Here is a 24838-nt window from a genome sequence, read left to right on the forward strand (position 1 = left end):
TGTTTCCTAATGACACACCCAGAAACATACAATTCAGTAAATTTTAGAAATATATTGCTTATATAGAGTAAACCTAGGAAATACTAACTTAACATTAGGTAAGCACATTAAAAATATTCTCAAATTAGAGAACTTTGAATTTACTTTTCTCCAACATTTCCTTTAATTCAATCTCAGGAATGTTGTGTTTAGGGTCTAGGGCAGGCTGCTATTGTCCCAACATTCATCCCCTTACTAAAAGAACTCAGATATTAGTAGGGCACATGTGCTTGAAATAAAGAACAAAACTCCTTTGTATCCTATGTGTAGCCAAATATATACGTTCTGGTCAAAGAAAAGTATGAGAAAGCTTTTTGTGAGACTTCTAGATAGGCTACTTAAAGAGATTTGACACAACTGAGATGGCCCCTTATTTATTATTCTGCCTATTAATGTACCAGAATATGGATACCATGGCTGGAACACCAGCAGCCATCATGAATGAGGATGGTACATTGAAAAGGAGAGCTATTACCTACCCTCTTCAGTGGATCGATGTAAATTTTAGTGTAAAATAACTGATCATCATCATTATCTTGGAGATTCCACTGTTGAACTATACGGTTAATATATGGAGCATAACCAATAAATCCTGCAATACAACAGAGAGAGAAGAGAGGATTTAGGATTAAAAGACCAATATTCCATGTCTATGTTAATTCCACAGACCAGTTGCATAGACTTATAAAGCTATTAGGACTAATCCTTAGTTGAGAATTTCACTGTTTACCATGAGAGAAATGTGAATTATTGAGTATGATTTGTTTTACATATAAACTGAAATAGAGGAAGTTTTAACTACCAATTGCAAATCAAACACTCTTTTTGAATAAACATATCCCCCAATTTAATTGACACAAGATGGAGAACTAATGTTTTCAAAGGTTTGTAAGGGAGAAAAAAAAAATTACTAGGGAAAAAAAAATAAAACTACAGAATATTATTTCTGACCTACTAAAATGTTGTTCCTAGATCCTCTGTAAAGGATTTACTGTCTCTGAAAAAAAAAAAAAATCTCTACTACAGTGGTTTTAATGTCAGTGCCAAAGATGCTAACGCAATCAGAGAAATGTTGGATTTGTCATTGACTGCAAACATCCCAAAGAAATTTTATATCTAGAACACTTTGGGAATTTTTCCTTCATTGAGTAGTCATTACTGCATCTGCTAAACCATTTTCTGGCTAGGTTTTATGTGTCATGGTCTGGAGAAAGGAAGTCTAAAATTGGATTGTTCACCTTGGCCTTAGAACATAAGCATTAAATTTGCCAACAGTTGCCTATAAAAGACACAGACAACAGGATCATTTTTCCTATGTTTGAATCTTCCTCTGAATTTCAGAAATGCAGCCAAACTGCTATGTTTCATTGATATGCAATACTTTTTAAAAAGAGACCAATTTTATTCTCATGAACTGAAGAAAAACTTAGCTTTTTACGCTCAACATTAAACTATCCTCATTGGAGTACAAGAATTAAAAGAAATAGGTACAGGAATATTATTGTTAACTAGAGAAAACAAGGCAAAATGAAAACATAACTAAATCAACCACTGGTTGCTCATTCTTTTGTTATTTTTGTCAAATAAAAAATCCTAAAACACTGAAAAAGATGTAGTTTTCTATTTTTATAACCAGCTTTCTGTGAAGAAAAATATATCTAAGCAGCAACACATATTTTCCAATGGTTTAATTACTGTTTTTCAAAAAGTATGTTTCCTTATCCTTTTTATAAATCCCCAAGGAATTACATCTATTTTCATAGATGTGAGGTATATTTCACTATTTTTTTTATTAAACTGCCATATTATTTCAAATGATAAAGTTTCTAATATCCTGCAATTTTCTTTATAAGGAAACTTGTTTCCTCTCCACAATAAAGATTTTTATAACTACATGAGGTACCCACAAATAAAACTCGTATCTTCTAAATAACATACTTAGATTTTCTAGCATTTAATTATTTTGACTATAGAACATAAAAGGATGATGTTTGGATGTCCTTGTATGACTACTCTCCCACTTATAAACACCTTCTCCTAATTAAGCTTGCTCACAAAAGCACTCACTTGCTAGTTTTTTATTTCCACAATACTGTGCATCTGTTTGAAATTTAGATTCTTGAGCAGATGTATCACTAGCTAGAGACATTTACATATGACACATTTCACTATACAGGTCATGTTTAGAAAAACTAATAAAGACAAAGTAAAACTTATCCCAGAGATCCATAGTAAAGCAGTTTTAAACTACCTAAACTACCTAGGATTTAAGATAAGTTAAAAGATTAACCACGTGTCACTGAGGGTCTGAGAGCTGGGGTAGAAGCAGCATTCATCCCTAGTTGAGCTCAGACAGAGAGGTTAAGAAGTAGGCAGCCATCTCTGCCATAAATTGAAGAAGGACTGCTAAAACAATGAGGACAAAGTGACCAATATGAGAAACTCTAGGTTCTGACTTGAATATTAAAGTAATATCCAAAAGTGGTAGATAAATTAGGAGAAACATACAATGGTCAAGATACCCCTAAACCATGAACTAGAAATGTATTGAGATGGAGACAAAAAGTGAGATGAAACTAGGTGGTAGACACTGGGATCTAAGGTTTCCAAAGTTCAACATGTCTGATTGGTTGACCAAGTTCCAAGATACCACTATGCCAATGGGTTGATAGAATTAAATGCAGATGAATAGAGCTGTAATTGTGGCATCTCAAAGAAAGAAAATTATTTGCTGCAAGTTTCCCTAACAAAAGGAACTGAGCAAAGTCTAAAATCCAGACATGTTGCCATCACAAGCAGTACTTATTTGAACTGGCCCAATTACAATCAGTTAATATATGTAAATCACCTAAAAATCTGTCTTCTCAATGTAGAATGAGAGACTGTAGCTTGTAATTTCCACCCAACTTGTCTCTCTGACATGTGCCCCCATCCTACAGCCATGTCTTCTGGCTACAGGATGTAGTCTAAGAAAAACACTTTGGAGCCATAATAATGTCCAAAGTCAAATTTCATTTTCTTTTTGAAGGGGGGTGGGACAGGAATGTGATCATTTGTTCCTTTAATCCGGTGGCATAGCTAATGCATTACTTTAAGTATACCTAGAAACTCAATATTGAATTTTTTGGACTAGAGAGTCCAAGAAAAATTTCTCATTTACTTCAATATATTTAAATATAGACAAAATTAGGCAATGCCTTTTTTTAAAAAAAGCTACATTAATGTAGCTTATACTTTTTCCTAACTAAGGGGATTTCCTAAAGTCATTATCCTAGAGCCAGAAAATTCTCAATGAAATTGTAGTCAGAAAGCCTGGATGGCTGCTGTTTTTGCATTAACAGCTGTACATCTCTAGGAAACGTAACCTAAATTAGGGAAACATGGGCTTTCTCACTTATAAGGTGGAAATAATAACATTTACACTTCCTACTATTGTTGAGAGCATCATATGAAATAATAAATAAGAAAAATGCTTTGTCAACCATAAAATGTACCATGGATTTTAACTGATAGAATTTTTCCAGAGTAATAAGAATATAAAGGTTATTTAAAACCTCATGCCTAACATTACATATGAAAAGGTTGCTTCATCAATATTTGTAATTTATTATGACTTGCATTACACTTTTCTGCCAGTACCTTACCTACCTCCTGAATTTAGGTAGCGTTTCCCAATGTGCACAATGGGATACTTGTCGGCGAGTCTTTTATCTGGCCACAGAATTCCATCTGCTGAAAAGACCACCTTGTGGTTTGACTTTTGGAACTTTTTTAGAACTTCTTCTGGACCACCAGCAAATATAACATCAAAGCTATTTGATGAGGGGAAAAAAAAGAAGTTTTAAAATACACTTTCAGAATTTAGACACATAAAGAAATAGTCTCTAAGAAAAGTCAGAATTTAGAACCTAACACAGGATCAGTACCAACTATACACAGAGCACACCAAACAATTTTCCTTCAACTTTAATCATATGCATTGTACTAAATTATTAGTGATTATATTACATTGGCAAATTAAGTCCAAATAACAGCCAGTATTTTTTAGGACTAGTCTTAACTTTTTCAATAATCACTCATTCTCCAAAATCAAAATTCTAAAACAGTGTTGAATCCCAGCAATTATCTTTTTTTGACCTACCTCCTAAAGTAATGAGAATAAAAACAAAAATAAACAAATGGGACCTAATTAAACTTTAAAGCTTTTGCACAGCAAAGGAAACCATAAAAAATGAAAAGACAACACACAGTATGGAAGAAAATATTTGCAAATAAAGGGACCCAGAAGGGATTAATCTCAAAAATATACAAACATCTCAGGTAGCTCAATATCAAAAAACAAACAACACAATAAAAAATGGTAAGAATAAATACTATTCCAAAGACAAACAGATGAACAAAAAGCACCTGAAAAGATGCGCAACATGACTAATAAATAGAGAAATGTAAATCAAAAATACGAGGTACCACCTCACACCAGTCAAAATAGCCATCATTAATAAGTCTATAAATAACAAATAAATAATAAAAAGAACCCTTCTACTCTGTTGGTAGGAATGCAAATTGGTACAACCACTATGGAAAACAGTATGGAGGTAACTCAGAGAACTAAATCTAGAACTACCGTATGATCTAGCAATCCCACTCCTGGGCATATAACTGGACAGAACTTTCATTGAAAAAGATACATGCTGGAGTTCCCGTCATGGCTCAGTGGTTAACGAATCCAACTAGGAACCATGAGGTTGCAGATTAGATCCCTGGCCTGGCTCAGTGGGTTAAGGAACCGGTGTTGCTGTGAGCTGTGGTGTAGGTCACAGACACAGTCCAGAACTTGCATTGCTATGGCTGTGGTATAGGCTGGCGGCTACAGCTCCGATTAGACCCCTAGCCTGGGAACCTCCATATGCCACAGGTACGGCCCTAGAAAAGAGAAAAGACAAAAAAAAAAAATATATATATATATATATATATATATGCACTCCTATGTTCATTGCAGCACTACTTAAAATAGCCATCAACAGAGGAATAGAAAAAGAAGATGTGGTACATATATACAATGGAATATTACTTAGTCATAAAAAAGAATGAAATAATGTTATTTGCAGCAGCATGGTTGGACCTAGAGATTATCAGAGTAAGTGAAATAAATCAGATAAAGACAAATGTCATATGAAATCATTTATATATCAAAATCTAATAAAAATTATACAAAAGAACTTATTTACAAAACAGAAACAGACTCACAGATTTCAAAACCAAACTTATGGCTACCAAAGGGGAAATGGGGAAGGATAAATTAGGAGGTTGGGATTAGCATATACACAGTACTATATAAAATACATAACTAACAAGGATCTACTGCACAGCACAGGGAAATATATTCAATATTCTATAATAATCTTCATGAAAAAAGAATCTGAAAAAGAGTGGATATATGTGTATGTATAACTGATTCACTTTTTTGTGCACCTGAAACAACACTGCAAGTCAACTGTACTCCAAAAGAATGTATAAACAAATAAATAAAACCACCAAAAAACAAGTGCTGAAATCTTAAAAAGTCAGTACCTTGCTATATAACTTAATAATATAAACAATCATTGACTGAAGCTGCCATTGTATCTTCCCAATGTTCCAATTTAATTTGTACTCATCCATTATAATTTCTGACGATTTCATTATCTTTAACAAAATATGTTCAACTACTGAATATATGAGTCACTAGTTAGCCTGAAAAAAATAGTCTCTCTTTCTGATTCCAACTTTACTGTATTTTTTTAAAAATTGGTTAGGTGTAATTACTAAATTTAGTTGTACATTAGCAACATTTTAATCTTTTTTTTTAAGATTCAGAAGTAGTCTATATGATGAGGGTGTGTATATCAAGTATTTTTCACTTGTAAAGTCCAGTTCACCATGAAGGGGAAAAAGAAAACAGAGGGTAGGCGACTTCCTTTTTAAAGCACAGGATCTGGAGATTAGAGGAACACACAATTTCCATTCACACTCCGGTGAAGAGACTTAGTCATGTGGCCACATGGCTTCGGAGTAATCTTTGGCAGGATAGCCATGTGCCCAGTTAACATGATGAGAGTCTATTATTAAAATAAAGGCATAGAAATATGGGTGTCAGCGTCACTGCCGCAAGTATAAACTCCTACTATTCTTGCTAAAGTAATTTTTTAAAGTTTCATTGGATTTTCACTTTTACAGAGATTAGCAATTATGTGTTACTTTGATAAAATAATTCATTTGTTTTTACTTAAAAAAAATAGTCCTTCAAAATTAAAACATCTATGTCTGTCTATCTATCTATATATACATACATACATTTCGGCATATAGTTTTTCTTTCTTCTGGGAGCAATAGGCTGAAACTGCTAATACTGTTAATAATCATAAAGTAACTCAGGACATAATTTGAAGTCTGCCGGTTGTGTTTCTAATTCCAGCTATGCCAGCTACTATGTGAATAACCATAGACAAGTTAGTTACTTAAAGTCTTTATGTTTCAGGTTTTCTTAAGTATAAAGTGAAGGGACAAATAATACCTATCTCATCAAGTTATTGTAAAACAATTAAAAATTGAGAACACATGAGACAGGATGGCTTCAAAAAAGTTAAAAAAAATTAACATTATTGTTACTACAGGAAAAAGACTAAAGAAATAAGAGATGTAGAAGGAAAACTGACTTTTAAGTTTATACCATCGATAGTTTAAATTTATTTTTATCCAAATACATATTTTAAAATAAATTTTAAATCAGAATAACTTTGTTCTAAAACCTCAATCCAACTCTTGCCTGTTTATTGAAAAAACTGAACTAATCTGACTTCACAAAATAATATTTACATAAAATAAAAGTTTCTCTTTTTTCTTATAAATAAACACAACTGATTTCCTCGGTATGACTACTTTACATTTCTGCTCCTTAAAATAATCCTGTCTTTTCTAATGGGATATTTTCTAAAGACTGCTAGTTGCTGATATATTTTTTTTGATACTGAAGATTAGAAAATAAGATCAGTTTTATGAGAAACTGAGCCATGAGAAGTGAGGAAAATAAACTAAAACTTTTGAGACAGAGACTGCCATGCAAGTTGCAGAGGAATCTCAACACATTGTCTGGAGATGAATGAAAAGCTTACTATGTCGGAGAATCACATGATTGAAGACTTGGGCCAAACTGATTCAGAAATTTGTAGGTAGCATCATGTATTTAAAGCCGTAAATGCACATTTGGAAAGTGAATGTTTTCTGTCTTTGTAACCCCTGTGAAGGATACTGTACCTCCACATATATCAAACTTTTAACAGAAGTCAACAGTTTGAAAAGGAAGAGTTGCGGCAACTTGCGTTCTTACAATTTAGCATTTTATAAGCATGCATGATTGGCAACAAAAAGCAATTCTTTTAAGGCAAATTGTAAAAGGCAGAAATTATCTTCACATGATTTAAATGAGAATTTGACTTTGAATAGAAATTCAAAGTTGCTGAAACTTTCTCACCTTATTCTAGTGGACTTGTTATTTCTGTGTTCATTATAGAAAAGCTCTTTGAATCCATTTAAAACTTTTCAAGGGCAAGAAAGTTTTTTTACTTAAAATTACTTTAGCTTCAACAATCCAAAAGGTCAAACTTTTTAAAAAATGTACAAAAGTCATAAAAATAATTCTCCTAGGAATTTGGTCCATTTAAATATGAAGAATAAAACAAAACTTTCCACAGTTGGATGGTGGTAAGTATTCCTGCGTCCTGCAAAAACCATAAGTTCTACCTTATGTAGTCATGTTGAGTCCTCTACCAGATGTGTCAGTGTTCTATCTCTAACAGGTCATTGAAACTTTTACAAGTGTTTGTCCTTCTGTGTTCCCCGTTTCTGTGGCACCATCAACCACACAGTCACCTAAGCTGAAAATCTTTCATTCAGCCTTGGCTCCTCCATTTTCAGGACCTCTCTCATCAAATCTTTCTCCAGATACCATGGGTTCCATCTACTTAATAATCTATTTAGAATTCAAAATCTCTCCATTCCCACCAGAAGACACTGGACTAGATTAATTCAAAAACCCTACAAGCATCCACATCATTCATCTTCCCTCACTCCTCGTAATAAGGATAGTCTGACCAACTCTCCTGAAAACCATTCTATTGGATGGTACCCAATTACGATCTGTTGCAGGATTTATCAAATATTTACTATCTAGACTTTTAGAGAAAATACCTCAGGCTTTGAGGGCAATATGGTCCCTATTGAATGACTCAACTCTGTCATAGTGCAAAGGAACCATAGGCAATATGTAAATAATTGAGCATAGTCATGCTCCAATAAAACTGTTAACACAAAGAACCTGAGCCGGACCATAGTTTACAACCCCTGGCCTATAAAATTAAGTCCAAATGTATCAGCTTCACATTAGTAACTTTCCATTAAATAAACTGTCCTGAAGTTAAATTAGATGCATTTGATATATCATCCATGTCTTTAATAATAATGTTTCATCTGCTTAGCACGTCTTTTTTCCCAATCTGGTCCAAACAATTCACCCTCAAGGCTCATTTCAAACATTATCTCCTCCACAAGCCTCTACTTGATCAGCATAAATGGAAAAGATCATTTCCTGCCACTCTTTCCCTCTGCTTTCTCACAGAATGTTTTATTTTCTATTCCTCAGGCTGGGATTGCCTATTTTAACTAAACTGCATGTTCTTCCTTCACATGCCATATCTATATCTTTATTCAGCTGTGTGTCTCCCAGCCTTGCCTTTAGAAATGCTCAATAAACACTTGTACAAATGAATGGATAAATGAATGAATGAATCATTCCAAGTCTCAACAAGAAATGAAAGCTATTAGGTAGCCAAAGAAGAAAGCAACTTCCCTGGTCTTATTTATTTGTTCCTCTCCAATCCAATAGTTTATATCATCAAAGATATAAACTTGAGCCAAAAATTATAATCACCCAATTAACAGTTAGTGTTTAGAAGCTTAAAGTATAATGAAACTGAAGCATACAAGTAGGAACACACCTGATAATTGTCTTTATTCATGTCTTAACCTTAAAAACAAATCTGTATTTTCATAGAGAATTAATACTATAAGCCAATATTATGGAATCACTCTTCCCCAACCTTTAAAAAAAAAAAAAAAAGAAGAAGTTGAAAATGTCTGCCCAGGTGAACTTGCAGAAAAAATTAAAAAAAAAAAAAAATCAGAGTGGAAAGTGATTAAATTCATTATAGGAATTTTGAAGGAAGGGGAAGGAATTTGCTCAGATAAAGTGGATACTTCTTTAAAAATTACTACTGTGGGGATTTTCCTCTAAATGGTTCATTTTCTGAGTTTAGAATTCCTACTGAGGCTGGGTAGAGGTAGGAGTCAAATAAGGACACTGTTTGTCTAGGTGGAGGGTCATTTTCTCTGGAAAGTTTTCTGACAGTGTCCTAGGGTTGGAGTAACACCTAGCAAAGAGGGCAGCCAAGGAGAGAATGTGGCAAGACCTCAAACTGCTCAAGCTGCTAGCTATCTGTGCAATCACGAGTCATTATTACTTGGGGTTTCTGGGTCAGTCTCTTTACCTGTCAAATGAATGGTAAATGAAATTCTTCCCTCTAATTTTAAATGATAGTTAAATTTAACTTTGTAACATTAGAATTTTCTAATCTACTACATATTTGGTGCACAACAAGTATTCATTCAATCAATGAAGAAATCAAAAAGCTGTTTTTAATTCCCAGAATTTACTATTTTGTAGCTATGACATGCCAGATATAACATATATAAAGATATGGATAGAAAAATGTAACCAGAGGGCAGGATTTCTCTCCCAATCACCCCCCCAACCCATCCAGCCACAGAATCTAATACTACATTTTACACAATGCTTACACAAGATATTTAATACACATTTATTCAAAAAACAAGATGTGAGGGGTAGGTAATCTGGTTTGGGGGAAAATTATATATTAAATACAATAAACTAGACAAATTAGTACCATTTATCTATCTATCTATATAAACAACCAATTGTTCTTTTGTATACAATCTGCTTCTTCTTTATTCACTAACATATTCAGTAAACATTAATAAGAACACATGAACAATTAAAAAAAACTCACCCATTTCCTACATAATTTCTAATCGTACTTCACACTATCATGGGTGAGCCTGAAGGCAGTGCAATGTGTTTAACTGACAACTAAAACTTTCAACCTTTCCTTCAAAAACAGGAAAAATAAACAGGAATGTAGAAATCAAGAATTCGGATGTGTCTTGGCTTTCCTTCATACTAATATAATGAAATACTGTTCATCACTAATGACTAGGTTCTTTGTGTCTGCATACTTAAACTGTCCTCACTGCCAAAAAGGAGAAGCCCATCAAATAAATCTGCCATAGTCAGTTAAAATTACAGCCATCATTCTTAAAAAGCTTTTTTTTTTCCCCAGAAAGTTTTTACTCTGCCTTCTATATAACTATGTAAGACAATATAAAATGTAGGCATACTAGGAATGCAACCTGAATTGCAAGAGGTATAAAATGGTTACTTCGCAGACTAAAATAAGATAGGATCTGTTTACCCATAGAATTAATACATATAAATTATACTTCTTATAATATTAATAAAAAATCATAAAAAATATTCTCACAAATAATTAGCAAATGATCTAATAAAAATATAATCCTTAACTTTCTAAAAGTAAGTGATTCTAAAAAGATTATGCCAACATTCAATTTTTTTGAAGACATACATTTTTCTTCTAAATTAGGTTATTTCAGTTTTATTTGCAGCATTAGTATAATATAAGAATTCCTTGAGGGTTGGAATCTGTGTTTATTTTTCTACACTGTTAAATTCAATGCCTGGATCAAAGTTTATACCCAAGACATGAATGCAAAGTGAAAAATCTGCTCACTAATGTCACTTTTTCTAATATTTAATTAGAAGTTAAAAGAAATGAACATTGGCTAACAGAGAAAAGATCAAAAGAAACAGCATCATTTTACTGGTTTCTAATCAAATATCAATTTTTAAAATAATTTCTATCTCTGATATTTAGAAACTCTGGATGCTTCCTGCCTTTATAAGTCATTTTACTTCTCCAACTGAATGAAGAAAAATCTTTAAAAATAGTTTCAAAGCACCATATTTCCGCCTCTTGAAAGATATTTCTCCTTCTTTTAATACAATTTATTGTTACCTAATATTTATTGATTCCTTGCTGTTTACTCTGACAACATGTAAATCAGGTACAGCCCTCTGCTTCACTGTCTTAAGCATAAAAACAATTATAAATCAAAACAAGTGACCAGAAGCTAGTACTATACAATCACATTGAAATAAGAATATGCTCACAGCAAAGATTTCTGTGACTAAAACTATCTCCCAATTTTCAGCCCGTGTTTATTGGATCAATTTCCCATAACAGAGCCATAACAGGAAAAATACCGTAATAACAGCTATTTTTTTATTACTATTTAGTTAGTTAGTTATTGCCTTTTAGGGATGCACCACTGCTGGCCTACACCACAGCCACAGCAATGCCAGATCTGAGCCGCATCAGTGACCTACACCACAGCTCATGGCAACGCCAGATCCTTAACCCGCTGAGCAAGGCCAGGGATCAAACCCGCAACCTTGTGGTTACTAGTCAGATTCATTTCTGATGCACCACAAAAGGAACTCCAACAGCTTTACTTTATATCCACTTTAATTCAATATCAACTTTAGTTTTGTATTGTGGCATTGATTACCATTCTAGCTTTTAAAGTTCCATCTACCTTACAGCTATCATTAGTTAGCAAGAACCTATACATTTCAAAGTCAATTTCTTTATCTTGCCTCAGAGTCATACAGTTAATCATCTTTAAATGAATACTCTAATGAACCAGGGAGCAACTATATACCGAAATCCATGGGTAGATATTTCAGAAAGGAAATGTTCCTGTTGGTGAGGCCAGTAACCACCACCAAATACATCTTTCAAATATTTCATATATTGGGATTCTTTCAAAATAAAGCACATTTGTATTCCAATTAATTTGTATTCTGATTAATTACATTCAGTGCTACCAAAAAATAGAAAACTTGCTCAGTCCAAATTCAAACTCAAATAATCATACCACCTTGAACTATTTTTCTTCTAAAGAATTTTCTTTAGTCTAAAAGAAAAAGAAAAAAACAAATAACCAAAGTTTTTATTATTTATCTGATATCCAGAAATATTCTACCACATACTTACTTTAGGGACTGGACTCTGCTGGTTTATACTTTAGTATCCAGCACACAACAAGTTTGTGGGTATATTCAGTATGTACCTAGTGTATTCACAATAACACAAACACCTCTGTTACACATTGGCCTACATATTATTCTTTATAAAAAAAACTGGCCACTATATAGTAATAATCAGGTTTGACCAACTGTCTTCAATGTAACTAGAGTAAAAGAAACACATTTTACTAGGTATAGTAAAAGTAATACAAAGTGCCTTATTATAAATTCAAAATACTCAGCTCCCTTGACTAAGGTGAATTAGAAAATCATTACAGAATAATTTTTTTTTTCTCCATAAGGAATCTGCAGCTATCATGTTACAACATTTGTCCCCAAAATCTTTATGAGCCTATTTCAAAAGAATCCACCACACTTTGTTAAAGTCATCAAATTCACTATATTTACTGGCAGTTGTTCTAATCAAGGGAAGACTGTCAATTTTACAAACCATCTTAATTGCAATAAATCACGCACACACACATTGCAGTATGAAATAACTTGGAAAAAAAATTGTGGTACTTTTTTTTTTTAATATGGAGAGCTTCAGTGTTCATTTTAACAACCATAAACACTGTATTTATTTTTATCTAAATTAGATATGATTAATCTTAGCTTATAGAGTGTATTTATAAATATCCAGTCTCTAATTTTAAATATTCATCCAAAAGTTAGTTTAGAATACATATTTCCATGGAAACAATGTTATAAGATTGCTTCCAAATTAATTCACAAAAGCCTATCTAAATGAGCAAAAGGGGTATTAGAAATGCTCTAAAATTGAGTAGTGAAGATAACTGCACAACTCTGTAAATTTAATAAAAATTACTGAAATTTTCACTTAAAATGAGTCTATGTCAAGGTATTTAAATTATACCTCAACAAAGCTGTTTTTTTGAAAGACTATTTAAATTATGAAGTACAAAAACTTGTTTTTTTCATATAGTAGTGACCTATGCTCTTATAAGACTAATTATTATACTTAAATTGTCCTTAAAAAAAAATCACATAATAGAAATCTGATTTATTAAAATTAACATATTCTGAACTACAGCCTTAACCAAAGGTAATCTTAATTAGGAGATTAGCAATTCTGTTGCAGAATGGTTATCCTATTTCAAATAATTTATGGTCTAATTCATTTCTCCCAGGCCTTGGATTACCACGATTTCAACTGTCTTGATCATTTGTACACAGTACTTTTTAAAAAAAGTGTTCTTTAAAAAACAAATATATAAATAAGAAAAGAGTTCTCAAATGGCACCAACTGTCCATCCCTCTTTCTCTTGGTTACTTTCTCATCATTCCTAGGTTTCTCCAGGACAGACATGTGCATGATGGTAGAGAAAATGTTCATGTTCCTTCTTAGACCAGGGTTTGGCTGAGCTGGGCCTGCATGTTTTCAGTTAATCGGCTATTCTCACCGAGGGAGCTGTCAAGAAATTTTGTGTTTGGTTCACGGATAGATATATCCCAAACACTAACAGTGCCTGGCACACACTGGGCCTTCCATTAAAATTTTACTGTTGTCTTTTGTCAAACTAGGTCTTAAAATATCAACTAAATAAACAAATGTAACCTCAAGCAGTCTTTAGCTATCTCATGGTGTCCTTTTCTTATTAGAAACAAATTGGCCCCGTATTAAGCCAGTTTCTTCAAAGACAAAACCTTAGATAGGGGACAGGAGGAGGGGAAGTCTGATAGGAGAGGAAAGGGAAAGGAAATGCAGAAAGAGGTGTGTGGATCCAAAACCATTACTGGTTATATGTGGTAACTTTTATAAGGAGAATTTACCTTAAAGTTAAAATCAAAATATAAATGTGGCAAGTTTAAGCTGACCAAAATCATTGTTTAAAATCCATGGTAATTTTAAACCAAACATACTCAATATTTAATCTAAGTAGTTATTATGCACTTCTTACTCTTTTTTCTAAGGGTAAAATATATATATAATAATAGATTCTGTAGAAAAATTCTCAGTACACAAGCTAACACAATTCACACCACTTCTCATATTGCAAGAATAAGTAACTGTAAGCAGAACCCTATTTTTTTCCCAGGAGACAGGAGGGAAATTCTAAAGATGCAAGTATATGACCCCTTTCAAAACTTGTAACTGTTCGAGTTACCATATGATCCAGCATTCCCACTCCTGGATATATATCTGGAGACAACTACAATTCAAAAAGGTACATGCACCCCTATGTTCACTGCAGCACTATTTACAACAATCACGACATGGAAGCAACCTAAATGTCCACCAACAAACATAAACAAGATGTGGTATATATATGGAATATTAATCAGCCATAAAAAGAATGAAATAATGCCATTTGCAGCAATAGAGATGGATCTAGAGATTATTAAGTGAAGTAAGCCAGATAAACACAAATTTCATATTCTATCACTTATATGTAGAGCCTAAAAATATGTCACAAATGAACATACTTACAAAACAGAAATAGACTCACAGACATAGAAAAAAAAATTATGGTTACCACAGGGGAAAGGTGAGCAGGGGGAGGATAAATTAGGAGTTTGTGATTAATAGATATATACCACTACATATAAAATAGATAAATAACAAAGACCTACTGCATAGCACATTGAAATATATCTTATAATAACATATAATGGAAAGAATATGAACAAGTATATATATTTATATATATAAATGAATCCCTTTTCAATACACTTGAAACTAATATAACATTATAAATCAACTATACTTCAGCTGAAAAAAAAACTTGTAAGTGTTGATGGCACCAGAACTTCAGTATGTCCATTTTTGTTTCATAAATTCTGCATTTCTTATTTAACATTTGCACTGCTGTTTTATTCATCCGCAATAACTGTGGTTTGGGATTTTTAAGTGGAGGGAGATATATTAGAAAAATTTCCTAAGTTAGAAAGGAAAATTGCAAGGGGATTTAAAATGAGCAATCAATGATCAAAAAATAAAAATGAAAAAGAACATAAAAAATAGAAGAAAAAGGTGTCGACCACTTGACAACTTGAAATCACTAGAAACATGTAAAAAGGTAAGGAAACATACTGAACAATCAAAATTAAGTAGAAAAAAAAGTGGTATACAAAAAATATTTACACATAAGAATGGTTTCCTTTCTTAATAAATATAGGCTTTTTTATTTCTCCCTTATAACGTCAATGATTTATTTCCTCCCAGTTGACCAGAATCCACTGAGTTACATTCCTCAATAGGAAAGTTCAACATGATCTTTACTCCAACCCAAATCAGGATTAACACAACTTTCACAAAAATTTTACCCCGTGCCCTGTTTTCTGATTGGCGTTTATGGTAACTCATCAAATTTGATTACAAAACTATGTCAGACCATGGTTTTATAATTATAAGTAAAATTTACTTCTCAAAACAATGATCCCTTGTGAATGAAATAATTTAATAAATAATATATAATCTACATATGAATATCAACCCTTAAAAAATAATTTAATACGTACTTAGAATTCCAAGGGTTATTTATTCTCTTACCATTCAGTAAACAAGATAATGAGATCCTCTTGATTGGCATAATTTTCCATGACTTCTTTCATTAATCTCACTTTTTGGCCCCCTCCAATAGTGTTAATTCCATCACCACCTCTCCACTCTTCTCCTTGACCAAGGACCTATAAATGAAATCATCATTTCATCCCTGGGAAAAACTCAAATTATCAAAGTATCATAAAAACTTGGATCACCAGCAACTTATACAGTATAACACAGCACGACCCTTTAAACACTGTACTAAAACATGACTCTAGACAGAAAAAAAATTGATGCCTAGATCAGGTCAAAATTCTTCAATGTTATGCACCCCATAAAATGCCATTCCCAATTCGCCCATTTCAAAAGTACAGTATATCCAAGCTGGGGGTTGGAGGGAGAGCCACAGAAAGTATTTTTCACATCTTATTTCCACCTGTTCAGACTGAAATGAAAAGGAAAATAAGGAAACCTTCCATAACACTTTTCCATCTGGTAGCAAATCTGTATGATGAACACTGGGATCCCTGTAAAACAAGGATTCCTGGATGAGACAGACCCTAAGCGATTCTCCTACTGAACCAAAAGGGGTGTCCAGGGAAACACAGAAAATATGATGTGGAAAGTCACCTTCTTTACCTTAAAAATCTTAAGCTTACATTACCCTCCAATAATAATAATTTACCAATGTAAGAAATTACCTGAACACAATTACTCAGAGATAAGCCTGGGGCTGTTCTCAGCTCTGCTTGTCATTGCCTCAGCAGCTGCCTCCTGAATGGGCAGTGCCTGCTACAGACCTGGCCGTGAGGGAGCAGGGTGCAAGGCACGGGTCTATGCTCACCTCCACCACACACACACAGACACACACAGACACACACAGACACAGACACACACACACAGTATCTTAGTTTGATTCAAACAAAGTCTGAAGTTCCCAAAACAATGATCTACTAAGAGATTTGGGAAATAAAGGGAGAATGAAATTAAAAAACAAACATAAAAGAAAAAAATAAAATTAATTACTTAATTAAATATTAGTTCCAACTTTATTTAATATTGAGCCAAATATAGGCCTGGCCGGCAGAGATTGAGGGGCTCCCAGTCTCATATCTCTAGTTAGCACTTCATCACCACAAACTTAAAGGGATAAATGTTAGCCAAGAAAACTCAAAACTGGTGTGGGGAACTGGATTCCTATGGGGGCTAGTCTAATAGAATTATTCATTTTTGCCCTAAAAAGTGGCCTCCCCTAGCCACTTCTTTCCTACAACCGTTCTGAACTTCTCCAACACTGCACTAGTAACTGAACCCAACTGCATCTGAGCACCCTGCCTACTCTCTGCAGTGCAGTATGTTAAGCTCTAGTTTCTATCTTCTTTCAACTCATCAGTTTGTCAAGCTTTAGCATGCATCAGAAGCACATGGAAACCTTGCTAAAACACAGACCACTGGGTCCCACCCCCAGACTCTGTGATTCAGTAGGTCTGGGGTGGGGCCTGAGGATTTTCATTCCCATTTCCCAGATGATACTGATGCTGGTGGTCTGGGATCCACACTTTGAGAACCACTGCATTTCATAATGGGAAGACAGCAGAAGAATCCAAACCTCCAGTTAGTCAAACTGGGCTGGGGTTCAAGATTTGACACCTTATAGTTACATACCCTGGAGCAAGTTATCCTTACTCCTAAGCAAAGCAATATCTATCTTATATGGTTTATACAATGAATCAACAACATACCATGTATAAAGGTCCTAAGAGTGTCTCACACATAAGAAATATTCCACACTCTCCCATTCTGAAGCCTTGAGATGTCCCTCCCATTAGATTTCAGCATTTTTTTACCCTAATTTTTCTTCCATACTGCCTCCTATCAATGCATGCTACGTTATTTCCCCTCTATTTTTATCAAATTTCTCTAACGTATTTTTCATTTATCCTACATTAAACATCTAGATCTCTTTTCTAGCAAAGTCAGCCTCTTTTATAGTTGTTCCATAGTACCATCTGTACATACTCTTCCAGTGCACCTTTTTTGTGCATTGCATACTGGAACAGTTCAGTTTTTCCCTAGGCAAAAAGCAATCTCACTCTCTCTTTCTGTCTATTTAAAGTTTTATTGTTTTGTAAATGTATTGTTTGTTTTCCTACCTGAGACATCTCCCTATTCTCTATTTGTGGAAAATAACTGACTGACAGAGCTTCATTTCTATTAAAAAATAAGTAAGTTTTAAAGAAAAAATTTTAAAGGCAGGCTTTTTCACAGCTCGATTTACCAGTCCTATCAAATTCCCCAGGTTTCCTCTGACAATTTACCAATGAGATATTCTCCTGCAGATAAGTTCTAAAACCCTTTAGACTTTTACAAGGTTACTAAATTTCTCTAAAACAAAAACAACAAATTGGAGAAGCACCTCTCAATAATGGGATACAGAAAAACAAAAGTTCCCATTGTGACTAAGCGAGTTAAGAACCTGACTAGTATCCATGAGGATTCGGGTTCAGTTCCCAGCCTCACTCAATGGGTTAAGGATCCGGCATTGCCCTGAGCTGTGGTGTAGGTCAAAGACGCAGCTCAGATCCCACATTGCTGTGGCTGTGGCCTAGGCCAGCAGCTGTAGCTCTGATTCGACCCTGAGCCTGGGAACGTCCATATGCCGCAAGTATGTCCCTAAAAAAGGCACAAAAAAAAAAAGGAACAGAAAATGTTTCTCATTCACTGTAATGTTTCCAATTCTCCTAAACAAAGAAATACATTACAGAAAAAAATTCTTCAAAGGAAGTGAAAAAAATTACTGTCAAATTTTATGTTAGATGCATATATGACACTCCAAAAAATAAATACAAATACATATAAATCTCTTCTATTGTTTTATAGAATATGTTTATACAAAGCATTAGCAAATATTAAGAAATTATTGTCTGAGTGGCAGAGTATTATTAAAACCAAAATGTATCTCTAAAACAATCAACTAAATATAAACAAATTGTGTAACCAAATTTCAACTTCCTTCTGTGGATTGCAGATTGTGTAGCTGTTATTATTGCTATTGTTATAAAAAAATGTACTTTAGGCACATATTCTAACATCTCCATGAATTAAAAGATATACTGTACCTTCACAGTATAATTGAAGTATTTGGCTGACTGCATAAATCGATGGAATCCATCACTTTCTTTTGTTGCTACAGTTATGACTAATAATTTATCTGCAAAGACAGAGGGAATAACATAAGACAGCTTACTAAAAGGCTAAATGCTAAAACTTTACAATGCACTACAGTGATTAGAGACTTCATTAAACCCATGGGAATGCTCTGGTCTGTTAATCTACATGAGGCTAAACAAAGGGCTTTTGAAAAACTAGGCAATTAAAATTGTTATACTACTGCCAAATGACCAACTGTCAAATAATGAATTATTTTAATGGTAAGAAAGCATATTAATATTTAAGGAAAAGCATGTCCTCAACAGAGGATTTCAACACTAAAAGAAACACTTCCATAAAATGCAGTTTTTAGTTGTAAAGACAAACTCCCTTAGACATTATCTAATCTACCAGCTTCACCTCCACCTATAGTCATCCCTGATTTATTACCCACATCAGTGGGGTCTAAAACCACATTATATTCCTCAAAACACATGTACAAAAAGAAAAGACCCAATCATGAAAGTGACCCTAATTTTTTTTATAAATTATAATGAACTGGGAACAAATATTTAGAATACAATCTTAATTTTTCCTATTAATGATTTTTGTATAGGAAAAGTCTATAAAATTCACATTTACAGTTACCTTCAGTGTTTAGTTTCTTCATTAAAGAATAAAAGGAACCAAAATCAACACTGCCCTGATAAATACCCAGTCACCATTTTATAATGGATTATTATTTTCAGTATAACAAAATATCTCTTAGTAGAAGTAGATAGATTTAAGGAGTCATTTTAAAATACCTATAAGAAGCTATTAAGGGAAATGTTTATCAGAAAAAGACATGTTGGAAAATGCACAAAAGAAACAAGTGCATCAGGATATGCCAAAGATGCTAGGGTTTTTTATTTGTTTGTTTGCCTAGGATACAGGAGGACCGATGGAATAAGAAAATAAAATTAATATCTTTTTGGCATTCTTGGCTCTGAGCTATATGTCATTTGACTCATACCTGACTGTTATCAATGAGAGAAAATTCAGGCTATGTTAGGTATCCCCTAAGCAATAGACAATCACCAAAAAAGAAATATACTGCATTAAGATATTATAGGAATCTATTAGAAACAATTTCAAATGACCCAAGATAAAAAATTTTGGAAAACAATTTAAACAAAATATAAGCACAACACACATAAATAAAAAATTTCAAATAAGTCAACCAAAAAAGAAAGATATTTCCATGAAGATAAATATTAACATTTTAGGTATTTTTCTAGAAATATGTATTTCTCACATAATTTTCACCATTATAAGAAATAGATATTTAAGAAAAAATAAGTCATTTTCATTGAATTTGTCAGACCTTAAGTAAATTTATTTTGAGTACTTTTTCAAAAAACTATTAAAAAAACAAAATTTCATTTGTAAAGTTTCAAACAGGGCCTAATCAATTAAGAAAACTTGACATATTATCATTTACAATGAGTTTTGAAATAGGGAATACTAGATTTTTTTTCATAGGAGTAATTTTTTTTAAGTTTTTCTTCTCTGTAATAAAAAGACTGTATTTAAAGATAGCTTTCTTCCTTAACTTTTCTACATAAATCATTAAGAATGATAAGTTTAGATTTTGCCTAGATGGATTTGTATACTTATAATTTCCAATATAAAACTAACAGCAAGGATTTCACCATCCTTAATAGGAAAAGTAATGTTGGCCAGACCCTTGAGTAGACAGAAACGTTACCTAATCCAATGACTCAGAAGGCAAAACTAAAAATGCGTAGTCTGCCTGTGTCTGGCAATCCTATGCCAAATAAGGACTCCTGTGGTTTCAGTACTGTTGCTAATTACAAAAAAGCAAAACCAAGTAATATATATGTAATTCTGTCAAAGGAAGATCTGTACAATAACATGACATATAAGCAGCTGTTTATTCTTGCCTGCTATTCAGTATCATAATTGTGATGAGAAATTGATTCTTATTCAACAAGAGGAAGTAAAAGAGGAAAATAATTGTGTGGATCACTCACAAGTTCTTACCACCCAATTCAACAGTCCACCTTGCTCATCATCTATGAAGTATTTGTGTCAAAAATGTGGTGTAGGTTATAGACGTGGCTCAGATCTGGCATTGCTGTGGCTCTGGCATAGGCCAGCGGCTACAGCTCCATTTAGACCCCTAGCCTGGGAACCTCCATATGCCACAAGTGCTGCTCTAGAAAAGACAAAAAGACAAAAAAAAAAAAAAAAAAGAAAAGAAAAGAAAAAAAAAAATTAACCTACATTTGACACATACCACTAAAATGTATACTACAAATTTACCAGAAATATAAGGACTGAAGATAACTGACCCACAGAATCAAAGGCAAAAGAGAAAAAAGGGAAACTATGATAGTATATCACCAGAATTAAGAGACACTTCAACCAAGCATAAATCATAGCTTTTATCTGGGTCCTGAAAAGTCAACTGTAAAAAGGTGTGTGTGTGAAAATTAGGGAAATTTGAACACTGAGAAATTTGTTGAATTAAGAAATCACTGCTAATTTTTTAGCACACTAATGGCATTGATATACTTTAAAGAGTCCTTATAATTTACAGACAAATACTAAAGTATTTACTCAATCAAAGAATATAGCGTTTGTGATTTGTTTTAAAATTATTTGGGGTAGGAGTTCCCACTGCGGCACAACTGCAATATCAGGACACAGGCTCAATCCCCAGCCTGGCATAGTGAGTTAAGGATATGGCGTCAGGAATTCCACATGGCAAGAGGTGGCCAAAAAAAGAAAAAGAAAAATATTTGGAGTAAATGGGAGGCAATAGAGGAGGATAAAGATTAAACAAGACTTCTCACATATGATGACTATTAAAACTTAATTCCATTTATATGTTTGGAAATTCCTATAATTAAAAGAAGAGAAAGTTCAATTTTAGGCACAATCCCTAATCTTTTAATCAGAAAGATTAAAAGAAAAACATTCAATATAAAATCCTTTTTAACAATCTGAATCATCTAAGTAAAAGGAAAGATAGAATACACAGCAGAAATTTTCTAACCAAACAATACTATAGTTTAAACAACTATAATGAGTACCTTGCCCAATCCGTCCACAACAACCAAAAGGATAAAGTGAGATGACTGAAGAAATGGGCTTGTATAACGGGCACTAGTCAACCACCATCAAAACCAGTGTATGATGATGTCAAAGAAAAGGCAAGTGAAAGCTCAACTGGGACCAAATGTAACCTCTAGAGCCACTGCCTGACTCTATTAGAAAATACATTAGGAGATCCCGCTGTGATGCCGTGGGTTAAGAATATGATTGCAGAGGCTTGGGTCACTGACAGGGTGTGAATTCTACCCCTGGCCCAGCACAGTGGGTTAGCAGTGTTTAAAGGATCAGGCATTGATGCAGCTGTGATGTAGGTCACAGCTGCAATTCAGATTCAATCCCTGGTCCAGGAACTTTCATATGCCGTTAGTGAAGCCATTAAAAAAAAAAAAAAATAGTTTAATTCAGTTTGTATAAGCAAGAAACATGTAATGATTATAGAGTGTGGTTACTTAAAACATTTATCGAATGAAAATCACATCACTGCTAAAAATAAAATTCTGTAATCATATTTACAAATTCCACTAAAATATTTTGCACTGTAAGGCTTAATAAATATTTAAATGGCTTAATATTTAGCTCTATACAAAAATTCAGGTAAAAAACAGAATATGTCCAAGAATCAGGACAATTAATTTAGAAAGGACAAAAGCAAAACAGACCAACAAACAAAAAAACCGTATTCTCCCTTACTAATGAACTTAGTTCTGTGGGGAAAAATGTGTTGTTAGAAAGTTATTTTTTTCTCCACATAGTTGAAGAATAATAGCAGAATGTATCAATAGTTAGTGCTGAGCCAATTTTTCTTTCCAAAAACAAATCAGGGCTTTAAAACAGGAAGTTTTTTGGCTAATATGTTCTGTTTCCAAATGCTAAAATAGGCACATAAATTCAGATGAAATTCATTATCTTAATGACAGGCATAAAATTCAATAACTCAGCAATAGCCCAGCATTCTTTGATCTCACTCAGAGGGAGAGAGCTCCTATATTCCCAAGATAGTTTATCTACACCCAGTCAAACCAGTTCTTAATCTTAAATTGGCAAAGATCAAAAAGAAAAATAATTCTACCACAGAAGGAGCTCTGAGCACACTGTTCTCCTTCTAACAATAATTGATTGTATGATAGACATGTCCTTCATCTGAAAGATCAGTGGCTCTCAACTGTCTATTCAAGGAACATATTTTCTTGGGGATGATGAGCATAGAGCAGGGGCCAGCAAATTTTCACTGTGAAAGGCCAAATAATAAATATGTTAGGCTGTGTAGCCTATATACAATCTGTCACAATTTTCCTTTTATCTTCCTTAAAACATTTTTTAAATTAAAAAAAAAAATCTTAGTTTTCCAGCTAACTGTACAAAAATCACCATGGGCCAGATGTGGCCTAATAGTTTGCCATTGTGGTTGCTATATGGATCTGAAAACAAACGACTTGGGTTCTAATCTCAGACCTATTATTTATTACTTGTTTGAAATTGGTCATTTAAACTCCGTGTCTCATCTGTTTCTCATCTATAATATGTGTGTAATAATAGCACATGATAGGCTTGATGTGAGGGTTTATGAGTTACATGTGAAGTGGATGATACCCTGTAAGTCCTGTCAGACAGTATCTTATTATTTCTACAACAGATAAATGTGTAAGGAAGTTGCGCAAATCTCAGCAAGTCATGTAACTCAATCTCTCTCTACCAAGGTTATTCATTCAAGAACCAAATAGTTCTTCCAATTCTCAAGATTGTTGATGCTAGTACAGTTTTGTCCCTTTATCCAAAGTTTCTGTTATCCACAGGGTCAACCATGGTCAGAAAATATTAAATGCAAAATTTCAAAAAGTTGCTAAATTGTGCACCATTCTGAGTAGCATGGTGAAATCTCTTGCCATCCTGCTCTATCTGGGCTATGATGTGAATCGTCCCTTTGTCCAGGATACCCCATCAATTAGTCATGCAGTAACCTTCTCGATTATCAGATCAACAGCTGTAGTATTACAGTGCTTGTGTTCAAGTCACTCTTATTTTACTAACAGCCCCAAAACATAAGAGTAGTGATGCTGGCAATTCACATATGCCAAAGAGATCTGTCAAGTGCTTCCTTTACATAAAAAATCATATGCTGAGGGTCCTAAAATTTGCACTAAGAAAAAATCATCTATCTGTGAAATTGTAAAGAAAGAAAAAGAAATTTGTGCTAGATTTTCTGTCCTTACCTCAAACTCTAAGTTATGGTCATAGTGCATGGTGAATGCTTAGTTAAGACAGAAAAGGCATTAACTTTATACAGTGAGATATTCTGAGAGAGACCACAATCACATAATTTTTATTATAGTATATTGTCATAATTGTTCTCTTTTATTATCATTGTTGCTAATCTCTTACTGTGCCTAATCTATAAATTATAAACTTTATCATAGGTATGTATGTATAGGGAAAAAAAAACATAGTGCATATAGCATTATAGGATTCAGTACTATCCACAGTTTTAAGCACCCACTGGGGGTCCTGGAATGTATCCCCACAGATGAGGGGGGGGCAACGGGAATGGGGAAAAAAACTGACGTAAAAACAGCTCAATTTAAAGCTGTTTGTTAAAATAATGTAGCAAGTAACTGTAGATAACACCCCAAATCTTTTCATTTCTCTCCATCTTCTAGCAAGCTAACTCAAATTACTATCATCACTAGCCCAGGTTTCTGCATTTGCCTCCTAAACTCACCATAACCACTCCAATCATATCTCAA

The 24838-nt window shown here is 33.5% G+C and overlaps 1 protein-coding gene across 3 annotated transcripts in view; it reads right to left on the minus strand.

Annotated features, from left to right (window-relative positions):
• PLOD2 (procollagen-lysine,2-oxoglutarate 5-dioxygenase 2) overlaps positions 1-24838 on the minus strand; it is a 110495-nt gene that overhangs the window by 52612 nt on the left and 33045 nt on the right. For all 3 annotated transcript variants that reach the window (XM_021069587.1, XM_021069586.1, XM_021069588.1), the window contains 4 exons: positions 18944-19035; positions 15831-15967; positions 3688-3851; positions 519-631 (listed from right to left, as the gene is read on the minus strand). In XM_021069587.1, the coding sequence (XP_020925246.1) occupies positions 519-631; positions 3688-3851; positions 15831-15967; positions 18944-19035 (506 nt within the window). The remainder of the gene's footprint in view (positions 1-518; positions 632-3687; positions 3852-15830; positions 15968-18943; positions 19036-24838) is intronic.

Source organism: Sus scrofa, chromosome 13 (genome assembly GCF_000003025.6).
Source record: "Sus scrofa isolate TJ Tabasco breed Duroc chromosome 13, Sscrofa11.1, whole genome shotgun sequence".
NCBI lineage: Eukaryota > Metazoa > Chordata > Mammalia > Artiodactyla > Suidae > Sus > Sus scrofa.